Raw genomic sequence first — 12630 nt, forward strand, 5'->3', positions numbered from 1 at the left:
CGTCACGAAAATCCGACGAAGGTAGACGCGCTGCGCCACCGGCCCGCTTACGAGTTACGGGCATATGTAAATCAATATATTTGTAAATTATTTTTTTGTGTTTTTTTTCTGTCGGCGCGCCAGCTGCTGACGGCCGCATTTTTTTTCTGTTTATTTATGTAGTTATTTATCTCGTTACCTTCGCTTATGAATCTTCGATTACAGAACATACACTACTAGAGCTATTGTAATTGTTTGCTTGTGTGTTTCGTTTAACGCTTTTTTTTTCATTTTTATTATTAATTATGGTACACGTTCGCGGGGCACGGGCCGGCCGATTACTGGATCGCTTTTTTTCCTCTCTTCTTCGTTCCGCAATTTGTTCGTCGCTGTCCTCTAAAAAAAGCAACCCTCGGCGCACGGCAGGATGCACCGGTGAAAAGCTGTTGTCTCGGAATCGTTCCACGACCGTGTCGCGAATGATCTCGACGTTGTGCTGGAGTTTGTGTTTAATTGTATTGTTGTTGTTGTTAATTTATTGTTTTTTTTTATTTAGTTTTTATTTTTGTTGCTAATAACGGCGATAGTGACTGACGGTAAAAAGTGGGTGGTGATGTTGTTGCTTTCTTTAAAAAAAAAATCTTTCTCGTTTCTTCTTCTCCGCTCCTACATTCGTGCACCATTTTGTTTTTTGATCATTTTTTTTTTCTTTTGTATGATACATTATTACTTTTTCGCATGCGTTTTTAGGCTCGTTTTGTCGAGGGACCGTTGACAATGTTTTGCTTCTTTCGTTTGCTCTGGAAAAACAGATTCCAAATTTTCTTCTGCCAATGTGTCTGCTGTTTTGCTTGCATGTTTCTTTTATAATATTTTCGCGCTTGCGGCACGCGTATTATCGAATCAACCTGACCATCACAGTTACTCGCTCATTCACCCTATTTCATTCAACGCAGCTCTCTCCCGATCGAATTTCAAATGCGTTCGAGTAACGTCTGACTCTCGGTATTCCTATTCCATTTGAAATCTCCGAGCTCGATAATCGCGTTCCGCAACATTATCGAAACAAATGGACGATCACGAATTTCACGCGTTGTTCCAAAAGTAAAATTCTGTTACCGCGTTCTCGTACGTATATACCCGAATGTCGCGCGTATGACAGTACCCGAAAGACGAAATCTCGGAAAATTGTGTGATCGCCGAACGTGATATTTCTTTCTTTCTTTTTTTTTGTCGTTTCGTTTTTGGTCCCTGTCCTAATTTGGAGGCTAGTCGGTGCCGGTGGTGCGAGTGTGTGAAGAATTGTGTTCTTTTTAGACTTATTACTTATCTATCCTAACGTAGCTGTACAATCCATCGCAATGCTGTGTGTGTAGGTGAGCGTGTTTGTGTAACCGTGTGTCGTGTATCAGTGTCGAGAAAAAAAAACTTCCCGATCAGCGACGCCCATTACTTGGAGAACGCTCTTATGCAGGAGACCCTTTGCTCTCGATGACGTTGACGATCTCGCGTTATTGTTTCCTCCCGTGTTTAAATGACTTCCGAGACGGAAAGACGAATGTGCGACGAGTTGCATAAGGACGATCGCCAACGGACCGGGCGTGCACCGACGACGAACAGAAGCACTGGTTCGATAAAAACGATTATCGTTGGTTGCTGGACGAGGTGTATGCACTCGTCCAACTTTAGGTATTTACAGAGAAACTAACCCTATTTCGCATTATGTACTCGATTTAAGTTTACCAGTAAATTCTCAGTTTATGCTTGTGATATCAAGGTGTATTTACATACTACTTAATCCGAGGAAAAAACGCCCTGTAACGCAAAAACTTGTTATAATAAGAACGACCAATGATCGACCCGCGTGCAAGCGACTGGAACTCGAGTCTTCGCCTTTGTCTCGCGATTCTCCAAAGTTTCACGATTTTCGTTCACTCACTACCGATAATTCCGATCTTAGATTTCGATTTAAGTTTTAGTTTCAAGTTAAGTCATAGTTTTTCAACTTTTGGAAATAACGTTTTTACCTCGGCGGAATTTATTCCGAAGCGATCGTCGAGTTCCGGTCCTCGAGACGAGTGCAATCGTTAAATGTAGCTTTGACGATGAATCCTTTAGCAATCTTTCCTTCTCTCGTTCCAGATGGTGAAAAAGCCTGGCTATTCTGCGGCTTCTCGGCGCGTGTCTTTTACGTTCAACGAAGATGACGACGTTAGGCTACTTTCGTATATGGCGAACAAAGGGGTAGAAGGGAGAGATCCCCTGAAGAGGAACGGAGAAGTCGGGATGTAATTTAAGAATCTCTTTTTTCACTCTTCTCTCGTTCTCTCTATCTTTCCGATTTGGTAGTCGAAGGGAAATGAAAACACTCGTTGCGCGAAGTTCAGGAATGGAAATTTCAGCTCGGGACGGAATTCGGAAAAGTGGCTCGGGAAACGGGGTGAAATGTTTGCGAGAGCCAGGACACGCGGAACGAAAAAGTTTCGTCGAGAATCTCCGAAGGGAACAACAACAACAACAACAACGCGGTCGATGTACGATGTGTGTGTTTGTCAGGGGGAAGGAAAAATTCGGCACGCTACCATTCTCAATTTCCGCACTCTTCAGTCCGCGATTGCCAGGTCGAAGAAACGAAGAATTCGAACGCGTCGTAGGTGAATATTCGATATTTTTGCTGACCATTTTTTTTTTCTTTAGCTTCGGTAGTTTAGACCGCCTCGTCGTTTACGTTTTTAGTTTTGGAATCACCGTGTTTGCGTTTGTTTAGATTTCTCCCGCCAAAATTCGAGTTCCAAGAAGATGAGCGCGGCGAACGTTTTCGAACGAAACGCCATCGAAAAGTACGGACTCTCCAGGAAGGGGTTGAAGGTGGGATCGGGGATTGGGGATTTATCGCAATGAGGTGCATTTAGGGTGATCAGGGACTGGCCCGAATCTCGAAAATTTGCTCCAACTGGGGGTGAAACCTACAGACTTTCTATGTTCTCCTTCTTCTTCTTCTCTCCCTCATCATCCTCATCTTCGTAGCTCTTTAATCGATCCACCTCTGTTCTGCTTCTCCTTCTTCTTCGTCTTAATTCTTCTTTCTAAGTATTGCGAGAACGTAACGGTATATTGCAAGTAAAAGTTCGAAACGACGCAATTATCTTTACGCGTTCAGATTATTATACCCGGAAATAAAAAAATATTTCGCTTATAACGATCACAGGACCTCAGATTACCTGAAGCACGCCACTCTAAAATCTCTCTCGCTCGCTCCATTCTCGCATTCTCTCCTTCCTTGATGCTCACGAAGCATTCCTCATTCGCGCAGTTTCACGTTCGCTCTGACTGCGTGCCCTTGCACGTACGCGACAATCCCAAGGTCATTCATTCGCGAAATCTCTTGCGCTGTACTCTCGTACTCTCGTTCTCTCGATTTCGTTCTTTCATGTTCCGTTCTCTCTCTCTCTCTCTCTCTCTCTCTCTCTCTCTCTCTCTCTCTCTCGTGTTCCCAGGCTTTCCGCCATCTTGTTCTCTTCTCATTCTCTCGTTGACGCTGGGATCGTGTACAACTGCCTGGGCACGCAGCTCCATGCACTCACCGAATATCTCTTTCACCTAATTTATATCCTAGTCTCATAGACCCTATATTTATTATTTATAATATTTATATATATATAATATATATAATATTTAGCATTTAGTTTTTTATTTCTCTCTCTTTCTGCAACGTCATTTTTCATCGTCTCCTCTTCATATTTTTTTTCTCCCTCCTCGTCGTCTCTGGCGTGTTTGCTCGCGAAAAAAATGCTTCCCGTACACTCTTCACGGTTCTCTTGAAAATGTGCAACGTGTACAGTTAGGAGGGACACGGCAGACCGGTACCTCTTCTCTGGTCCGGTACTCCGTTTCTTCGTTTTTTTTTTGTCTCCGTCATACACTCCAAGACTCTCTGTATGTATATATAATATATATAATATAACTGTTTGTAATAATTATATTTTGTTTGTCCGCTTACGAGCTAATAGTTTTCGTGCTGCCGACCAGCACAAGTTGCGCGCATTTTTTTATATGTATATCCTTACGTCACGAGTAAGTTTCGCCGTACGTGTTTATATCGTGTGCGGTGTGTGCGTGTTTTGTGTGTCGCGTTTTGTTCGTGTATCTTGTAAATACGTGTCACGTGTTCGTTGTGCTCTCTGTGTACATGTATCACTAATGCAGCGATCGTTCAGACCGTCCGTCTTTTTTCTGATTTGTTTCGCGTTCGTCTGATAAATGGGAAGGGGGACGCGGTGCTGTGCGCGGTTAGCTGATCCGCCTGACCGCGTTTACGCATGTCTCAGACGCGTATGTTTGCCTTAAACGTTACGGGAGCTAAGATTACGGAAACCTTAAACTGGTTTGTAGGAATATATATATATATATATATATATATATATATATATATATATGTATATACATATATATAGTTTAGTTTGTTGAGCCTCGAACGGCCCGGCGGTTCTAGGTACGAGACCATCCGACGCAGGTCCTGTCCGTGCGTAGGGCTCTTGTACTAAAAAAAAACCATAGTACCTCGCGTCGTCCTGGACGACCTTTGCAGGGTGGTCAGGCGACGCGTCAGTTAAGCAGTTCTTTCAATAATATTATGGCACGTTTCAGGGGTGACTCTGGCCACGGTGACAACGCGTCCCGAGAATTCTGAAAGAGCGACTCGACTGAAGCAAAAGGGCGTCGCTCGATAACGGAGGACCCTCGACAGCCTGGTTGAAAAGAGCCATCGAGGGTCATCCGATTCGGCGAACCGTGTCGTTGTAGGAATTCCGAATGCGGGACCGAAGTAGGAACAACGTGATCAGCGCGACGGATCGTCGTGCTGCTAGAAGACCATTGTCACCCGCGGCCGTCGCCACGCACCGTCTAACGGATTTCTAGATACGTATGACGTTTGCGTCTCCTTCCCTCTGTATCGGGGATGGAGTAGAAGTTTCACAGTAGTATCCATCAGTACGCTGCGACCCAAACGTCGTCGCGTCTCTGACGATAGGATTCACGATGCTTCCGAGGCGTCGAGTTTTTGAACAATTGCAACTTGTACTGCTGAGACAATAGTGATTGCGCGGGTGACCACACTTGGACGCCTGTGTTCGAACTGACGTAGAAGACGACAAACGCTTTCAGGGGTTTGTCGTTGGTGTACGTCGTTCTTTACACGGTGTCAGAGTTACCGATCATGTCGTCGGCTTTCCTTTTGACGCCGCGGTCTTCGGTAAGCTGCTGCTGCTGCTGCTGCTGTTGTTGTTGTTGTTGTTGTTGTTGTTGTTGTTGCTGCTGCTGCTGCTGCTGCTGCTGTTGCTGCTGCTGTTGATGATGGTGAAGACCAATGCTAGACGAAGCTTGCTGCTGCTGATCGCCGAGCGACGCTGGACGAGCGTCGGCTGTTTGAAGCGTTTGCTGATTGAGGCGTTCAGCTTGCTGCTGCAGGCTCGTTTGCTCCGACGTCCAAGGGGTCCACTCGTCTCAGTAGTAACTGAATTTTCAGGGTTGCTGATTGTTCTGTTGGTTGACCACGTGCTGGAGAGTGAAACTCAGGGCACGAGGATCGCCGTGAAGCCTCAGCGCTTGTTCTAATCGCTGCTCTTGTAGACGCAATGCTTCCCCTGCGGAGATTCAAATGGTTAGATATGTAAAACATTTGTTTTTCAAGATGAAATTGTCTCGCGATTTAGACCGATCGCACACGTGCGATCTAGGTAAAACAAAGGTAGTGGAGTACGTAAAACAAAGAGCGCAAACGGTTTGCAACACTAATTTCAAATCGGTTGCACCCGTGTGCGTTCGGCCTTAGAGAATCAGCGGAACTTGGTCAGTTATGGCGTAGACGGGAATAGTTTATTCGTTTAGATGCGTCTTTCGTTTGGTTACTTCTTTGATATAAATTAGAAAGTAAATTATTAAAGTGGAGACACATTACGAAGGAAATGTCGCTTTTGTCTTATTAACGGCAACTACTTTTATCGTATTCATAGAATTCTTCCAGTTATGTTGATTCGCATAAAATATTTGTTTCGTGCTTGTTATATTTTATTTTCTTATTCGGTACATCACCCATTTGGTATAATAATAGCTCAACTTTTGATGTGACGATATTTATGGCACTTTTACCGCTGTTCAATATTTCATTATACTAACTTGAAAATTTCTATGACTATATTTTTACACAATGTAACGATGCATAACATCCAAATTCATTTTTGGGAAAGTCATGATTTTTTAGTTATATTATCGTTGCTGAAAATGAGCAATACGTGCTGAGGAGTTCGAAGCGTTTCTAGAACAATAAATTGTGTTTGTTGTGCTATAATTAACTATATTATTACGTTTATTTTAGCAAGCAATGCTTATTATTTACTCAATCATATGGAATGTTGAATAATGATATTTACAGACTTTGAGGACGTATGATTCTCGCTAAGTTTCTTTAAAATTATATTTATATCCGATATAATTAAATAAGTATTTAATTATAAATAGTTTAATTCAGATGTCATAAAACAAACCTTGAGAGAGACTTTGCAACTAAGAGTATTTAAAATAATATTTTTGTTTGAAGCACGTCGTGTTTTAATTCATGCTTTTAGTCACTGGCCATTTATTTGGAGCAATGTTAATTGTAAATACTCCATAAATTATCATGAATTTGTGTAAAAGTGTAGACAATTAGAATTTTGTCGACGAAGTTAAATTAATTACATTTCAGGAAAATTAAAGGTTAAATGATTTTCATGAGTGTATTTAGAGCTTCTTATTATTTTTGGTATAATGCGAACGTTGCACCAATTTATAGAGTTACTTCATGTTCATTACCACTGTAAAGTAAAGGTGTCAAAAAGAGCTCGCAAGGAAAACTAGAATCTGTAAAAAATAAATCAACATACGTCGAAAAATGAATGTTATCAAAGTTAGAAGCAATTTTCAGTTTCGATAATATAGTTTAATTTTTTAGCAATAAAAATGCTGTCTATTGCAATCTAACTAAATAAAATATTTATTTATATTTAATTAATATTACAATTCAAAATTACTATTTTTTTTAAATCTAGATTAATGTCGCATCAACAGTGTTGATTCAACACCAAGGTTATTAGAGATGGGAACGTTAAAGTTTACTTACATTATTTTATTAACAATCGTCGTTTCTTTGATAGATTAATGCAGGTTGTAAATATTACCCTTTGCAGCATACTTTTCTACTACATATTATAACGAGTTCAATTTTTTTCACCTTTACTACGAGATGTCTCTTAGTTCAAGTTTATTGCAATTACTCAAGTGATAAGTTTATAGCCTTTTGAGTCACGAATTATTGCAAAAAAAGATCGTAAATTCTGTTTTTAAAACAACAAATTGAACATCACTTTTTATTATCAAAATAATAACCTACATTAAACATCTGCATTAAATCTTGGCGCCGAAAGAAATAAAAAATAAAGAATATTAGAAAGAATACACAAGTCTATAAGACTTTTTAAGAAAGGAAATAGACGTGGACCAGCTTCCGTAGACATTAACAAACATTACAATTAGATCATTTACGCCGCCGTGTCAAAAAATTGTTTCCAACTTTTACAATAACGATTATTCAACGTACGTTTAACAAATACTTTTCATTCAGGAGATATTTAAGGTTTCCGTGGCCAGGTTTTCATGATTGATACTAACTAAGGCTTCTGTATCTTTTAGATAAGATACACCAACGTTTCGCTAGCATTTCAGGTAGTTTTTTCAGGAACCAAATGGCATTTAATATCATTTAATATCAGTGTGTCATTTGACCTTTAAAGAAGCTAGCTGCAACGTCTGGCGAAACGAGTGTTCTATCCAAAGAAAACAGGTTACACCCAGAAGCTTCAGTTAGCACTTTTCACCCAGCTAAGCCTGCACCACATGTCCAAAAGTCTGTAAATATTTTAGGAATGGAATAACTATATGCCACTCGGTATATTGTAGTCGTACTGACGGAATATATTAGGTTGGCAACTAAGTTTCTTTCAATGTTAACATTCCTCTTTTTATTAAATATTTTTGGCATAATGTATTAAATCATTTGAAAGAGGATCTTTTGTTCTACAGGAATCTATGTTTTTTTTTGTTGTAAATTTATGTTAATTTTTAGATTATTAAAATGGATTGTCAAATTGAGAAAACTGAGGATTTTCGACACCTCCTTCTTTTTGCTTTTAATCAAGGTATGGAGAGGGTGCCATAGCTGAAAAAACCCCACGTGATTAGTATGTCAAGTTTAACCCTTTCAGAACTGAATTATGTTTTTTTTCTCGTACTAATGTAATTTAATTAATGCAATTTAATTACGGTTAAGTTAGACTAAAATTATTATGAAAAAAATAAAGAAAAAATCTTAATAGTGTAGTTTTCGTGGAAAACTGGTCTTCCGTTGTGTGCACAAATAAGGACATTCGCTCTAAAGGATGGTGTCGGTAATTTTTAAATTTCGTGGCGTCACTTCAATTGTGGACGCCAGATCTGAAAGGGTTAACTAAGGCCGTCCAGTTGTACTCATTTTTCTCAACTCGACGTTCCATTTTAATGATCTGAAAATTAACACAAATTAACTCGAACAAAAAAAAACAAACGAAACGTTGATTCCAATAGAACAGAACATTCTTTTTCGAATGATTTAAACATTGTGCCAAAAACATGTAATGTACTGACAGGCGGAATGTTAAAATTTGAAAAAACGACTGGAACTTGGTTGCCAACCTAATATAATCGTTCCCAGAATGGTTTCAGCGACACAAGATTTAGTAGACCAAACACATTCAAGTCCCAAAGACACGTTCAAAGCGCGTGTCGTCAATCTACAGTCAGTCCCATAATTATTCGCACCCTCTATGTCTATTGAAGACATTTGTCTAAATTAAATGAAAGGTTTGGTGTTTCCAAATAAATGTTTCATTATTATTTAGTTAATATAAGTAGAAATGCAGAGACGTTACTTAGAACAAAAATAATAAAGTGTAGCCACACATAAACATGGTCAGCGCCGCTTACCGGTGCATAATGAGAGCGCGAAATTCAAACGCACTTCTACAATTATAAATATATACAATACATGTGCAACGTTTACTCATGTACATGCTTATAATGAAGAAAATTCATTTAGTCGAGCCTGTCATTTATTTTCGACTTTCTTCAATAGACATAGAGGGTGCGAATACTTATTGGACTGACTATATATATAATAATTTGTAGATGGCGTCTGTTTTATTCTCTATTGACAATCATTATTGAGTTGTAGAGAAGACTTTGTAATGTACATTTGATATCTTTAAATAAATTCTTAGAATGGCCTACAACATACAACATACTACTCGATACAACAAATAGAGTGCAATTGTTTTGAGATTGGTCGTTGAGGCTGCTCGTGGAAGATGAACTTACCAAGGTCGGGCGGTAAGGCATCCTGCTGGGACATCTGTTGATTCGTGTGATGTCCAGGCATGCCGGAAGTGCTACCTCCGTTATGCTGTCCTAAATGATGTCTCACGTCTCCGCCGACCGCGGAACTCGCCGCTGCTGCTGCTGCCTGCGATACCTGAGTAGAAAATTAAACAATTAGTCAGTTCGGACTCTCAAGGACGGCTACTAATTCGGTTGAATTTTAAACAATAATAATAAAACTTACAGCCAATCTGAGCGCGGCTTCTGCCTGAGAACGCAGCAAAGCTTCCGCTTGGTGCATCCTCAGAGTCTGTTCTGGTCCAGTTGCTTGCACGCCTTGTTGCTGCGGCCCTGTCGATCCTTGCCCACCGCCACTCATGTCACCGTTGTTTCCCATCCTCATCGCCGCCGCCAGCGACGCCATGTCCACCGGCGACAGATTCGGCGACACCGAATTTTGCAAACCTATCGGCAAATCAAGCAGATTTATTATATCATTTGCTATTCCCAGCGCAAACGATAACAACCTATTTGGATATTATTCGCGTCCGATATCGTTGAATCTATCGTTCGCGATCGCAGTGAGCCAGGCCACGGAGATAAGAAAAATCCTTGCCGCGCAAAAACAACATAATTGTAAATCAAACTTTATTGGCATTAATTGGAACGAGAGTCGGCGATATCTGTTCTCGCGGAGCAGAGTCGGAGACGCGCGAGCAGATAAGCGGTATCGGAGGTGTCCTTGAATGGAGAGATTCGAGGAGAACAGAACGACATAGAAGGTGATGGTTGATTTCTTACCCGCTGACACGGCGGCCATCACTGCCATGCGTTGTTGTTGCGACTGCATCTCGTCGTGGTACTGTTGCGCGGAGCCAGGCTGACTTCCCGCTCGGAGCATCTCGCTGAGCTTATTACCACTGGGCCCCGGCGACGCCATGTTGTTGTTGTTGTTGTTGTTGTTGTTGTTCAGCAGACCGGTACCTGCGCAGAAGTCTGCTCACGTTAGTATGCGCGGTCTACGTGGACGTGGCCGAGTTTTTAGTAGCGCTACTACGTAACTATGGTCTAACAGTCGGTGGAAAAGACGATTATAAAAATGAACGTTCGTATGATACGGAAATTACTCACACAAGAATTCGTAGGTACTTTATTTTACTCTCAGGTATATCAAATGTAATATATAGGTATATGTATGTTTGCTACAATAACTGTCGCTGCGTTTCGATGCTCGGTGCGTGTACGACGTATCGATACATTTCAGCGAGCGTGTTGTGATTACGTAAGAATGAAAGGTCGCTTCTTAAGGTGGTGTTAAGACGGGCGTTACTCTAACATTATTATTATTCACGGGCACTCTAACGATCATTCCAGACGACCGTTTGCAAGAAGACGGAGGAACAAGATCGGAGCGTACCAGGTTCACTACCGGCCGAGGATAGTCTTCCGTTGCCACTGCTGCTGTCCGAGTGGGCCGACGGGGAAGGACACATCGGTGGTTGTTGCAAATTTTGAGGTCCGCCTGTTTGGCTTCCCAACACACCCAATCCCGTACCTGGACACGAGAATAACGTATGTATCGTTACGATCGTTACTGTTACCAATCAAAGTAGTAGTAGTAATAGTAGTAGTAGTAGTAGCTACACGCTAGAACAGGACTAGGACTATACAGACAGATACACGTGTTTCTCAACGTTCGTTACCTAGACTCGAAGACGCGAGGATTTCTCTCTCCCGCCTCTCGGCGGCCGCGCGGCTCAAAACGTACTGTGCAGCAAACTGATGTTTCGGGTCCATTCTCATATGCTCCATGTGACTCAACAAACCTTAACAGCAAAACAGACCAGTCTCGATAGAGTTTCGTTGGTCGACGAATAAGATGTACGATCGAATAAGCCGGAAAGAAAACACATTCCGTGATAAAACGGTATTTGGAAACGAAAGAGTAAACATGTATATATATACACGGTGAACGGCTTAAAAGAACGATTAGAACGAACAAAATTGTACTCGATTGTATTCGATAGGTTTGTTTCAGCAGGAAGGTTATACTTACCGCTCTCATGAGTGAAGACGGCTTGGCACACCGAGCACGGCCACATCCTGAGGCTTGTGCTAAGCTGACTGGTCTCAGGATGACAGGCCAGGTGCTTCCTAAGACTACCCTCGTTGACGTAGTGTTTTCCGCACACTGGACACGGGTGGTTGGCGGTCCGTCGCTTCGCTAGGTAAACCCCGGCAACGGAGGTTGTGCAGTCAGCGGAGGGAACAATAGGGCGACACAATTTCAAGGTCAATGCTAAGCAGGATAAAGCTTCCCAAGGAACGAAAGCCACCTCCTCCATATCATATCATATCATATCATATCATTATCACCATAATCATCATCACATTATCATCATTCTTCGTTCACTTCTCTATTTTTCCTCATCCTCATCATTATCATTATCATCATGTTCATCATTATCATTATCATCATCATCATCATAATCCTTCTCCTCCTTTCTCATCCTCCTCCTCCTCCTCCTCCACCTTATTTCTCACGCATTCGCGTGTACACACGCGCGTGGTACGTACGTCAACATTCCGGTCGACCTCGAAGGCGAAGGGAGAGTCCTTGCAAACACGGATAGCCGAGGACCAGAGGAGAGCACTGACCTCGGACGCACCGCGAGCTGCTTCATGCCGTTGCTGCCTCCCTTTCACGAGCGAGGTCGTCGGCCCAAAAACCCAAGATGCACACGCACGTACGCCCGCGCGCGCGCGCACGCACGCTCATAGACGCACAAAGAAAAGTTCGACGACGAATCTCTGTTTTCCCTTTTTTTTCTTCTAAACATTACTTTTTTTTTTTACTTTGCCTTTCGAGTCGCAGTTTTCCATATCCCCTCGCCTTTATTTTATAACGTTCTAGTCTTTTTCCCATTCGACGGTTTCATCGTCGTTTTTCCATCGCTTGTCTCCCTCCGTCTCTCTGTTTCTCTTCCAGACTCTTTATTTTTTTTTTCTGCGCTTTCGTTCTCTCCGTCGAGATCGAATCTCGTCAAAGATGGTTTACTAACAAGTTGCGTTTTCTCTCCGGTGGCTAATCAACCCCAGGCTTGATGCTCTGGCACGCGCACCGTTTCCCGTGTTACTTTGGAAGACGATGGAGGAAACGAGACGACGCGTTCGAAAAACGGGACAACGCGTCTTTTTTTTTTT

At 41.8% G+C, this 12630-nt stretch overlaps 1 protein-coding gene across 1 annotated transcript in view; it reads right to left on the bottom strand.

Moving 5' to 3' along the window:
• Positions 1-230: 230 nt before the first annotated feature.
• Positions 231-12630, bottom strand: part of LOC128896480 (zinc finger protein 853-like) — a 168641-nt gene continuing 156241 nt past the window's right edge. The window contains exons 7-13 of the mRNA XM_054159851.1: positions 11483-11695; positions 11130-11252; positions 10844-10981; positions 10228-10422; positions 9671-9891; positions 9427-9580; positions 231-5624 (exon numbers count right to left, since the gene is read on the bottom strand). Of these exons, the coding sequence (XP_054015826.1) occupies positions 5503-5624; positions 9427-9580; positions 9671-9891; positions 10228-10422; positions 10844-10981; positions 11130-11252; positions 11483-11695 (1166 nt within the window). The 3' untranslated portion in view covers positions 231-5502. The remainder of the gene's footprint in view (positions 5625-9426; positions 9581-9670; positions 9892-10227; positions 10423-10843; positions 10982-11129; positions 11253-11482; positions 11696-12630) is intronic.

Source organism: Hylaeus anthracinus, unplaced genomic scaffold, assembly GCF_026225885.1.
Source record: "Hylaeus anthracinus isolate JK02 unplaced genomic scaffold, UHH_iyHylAnth1.0_haploid 1, whole genome shotgun sequence".
Classification (NCBI taxonomy): domain Eukaryota; kingdom Metazoa; phylum Arthropoda; class Insecta; order Hymenoptera; family Colletidae; genus Hylaeus; species Hylaeus anthracinus.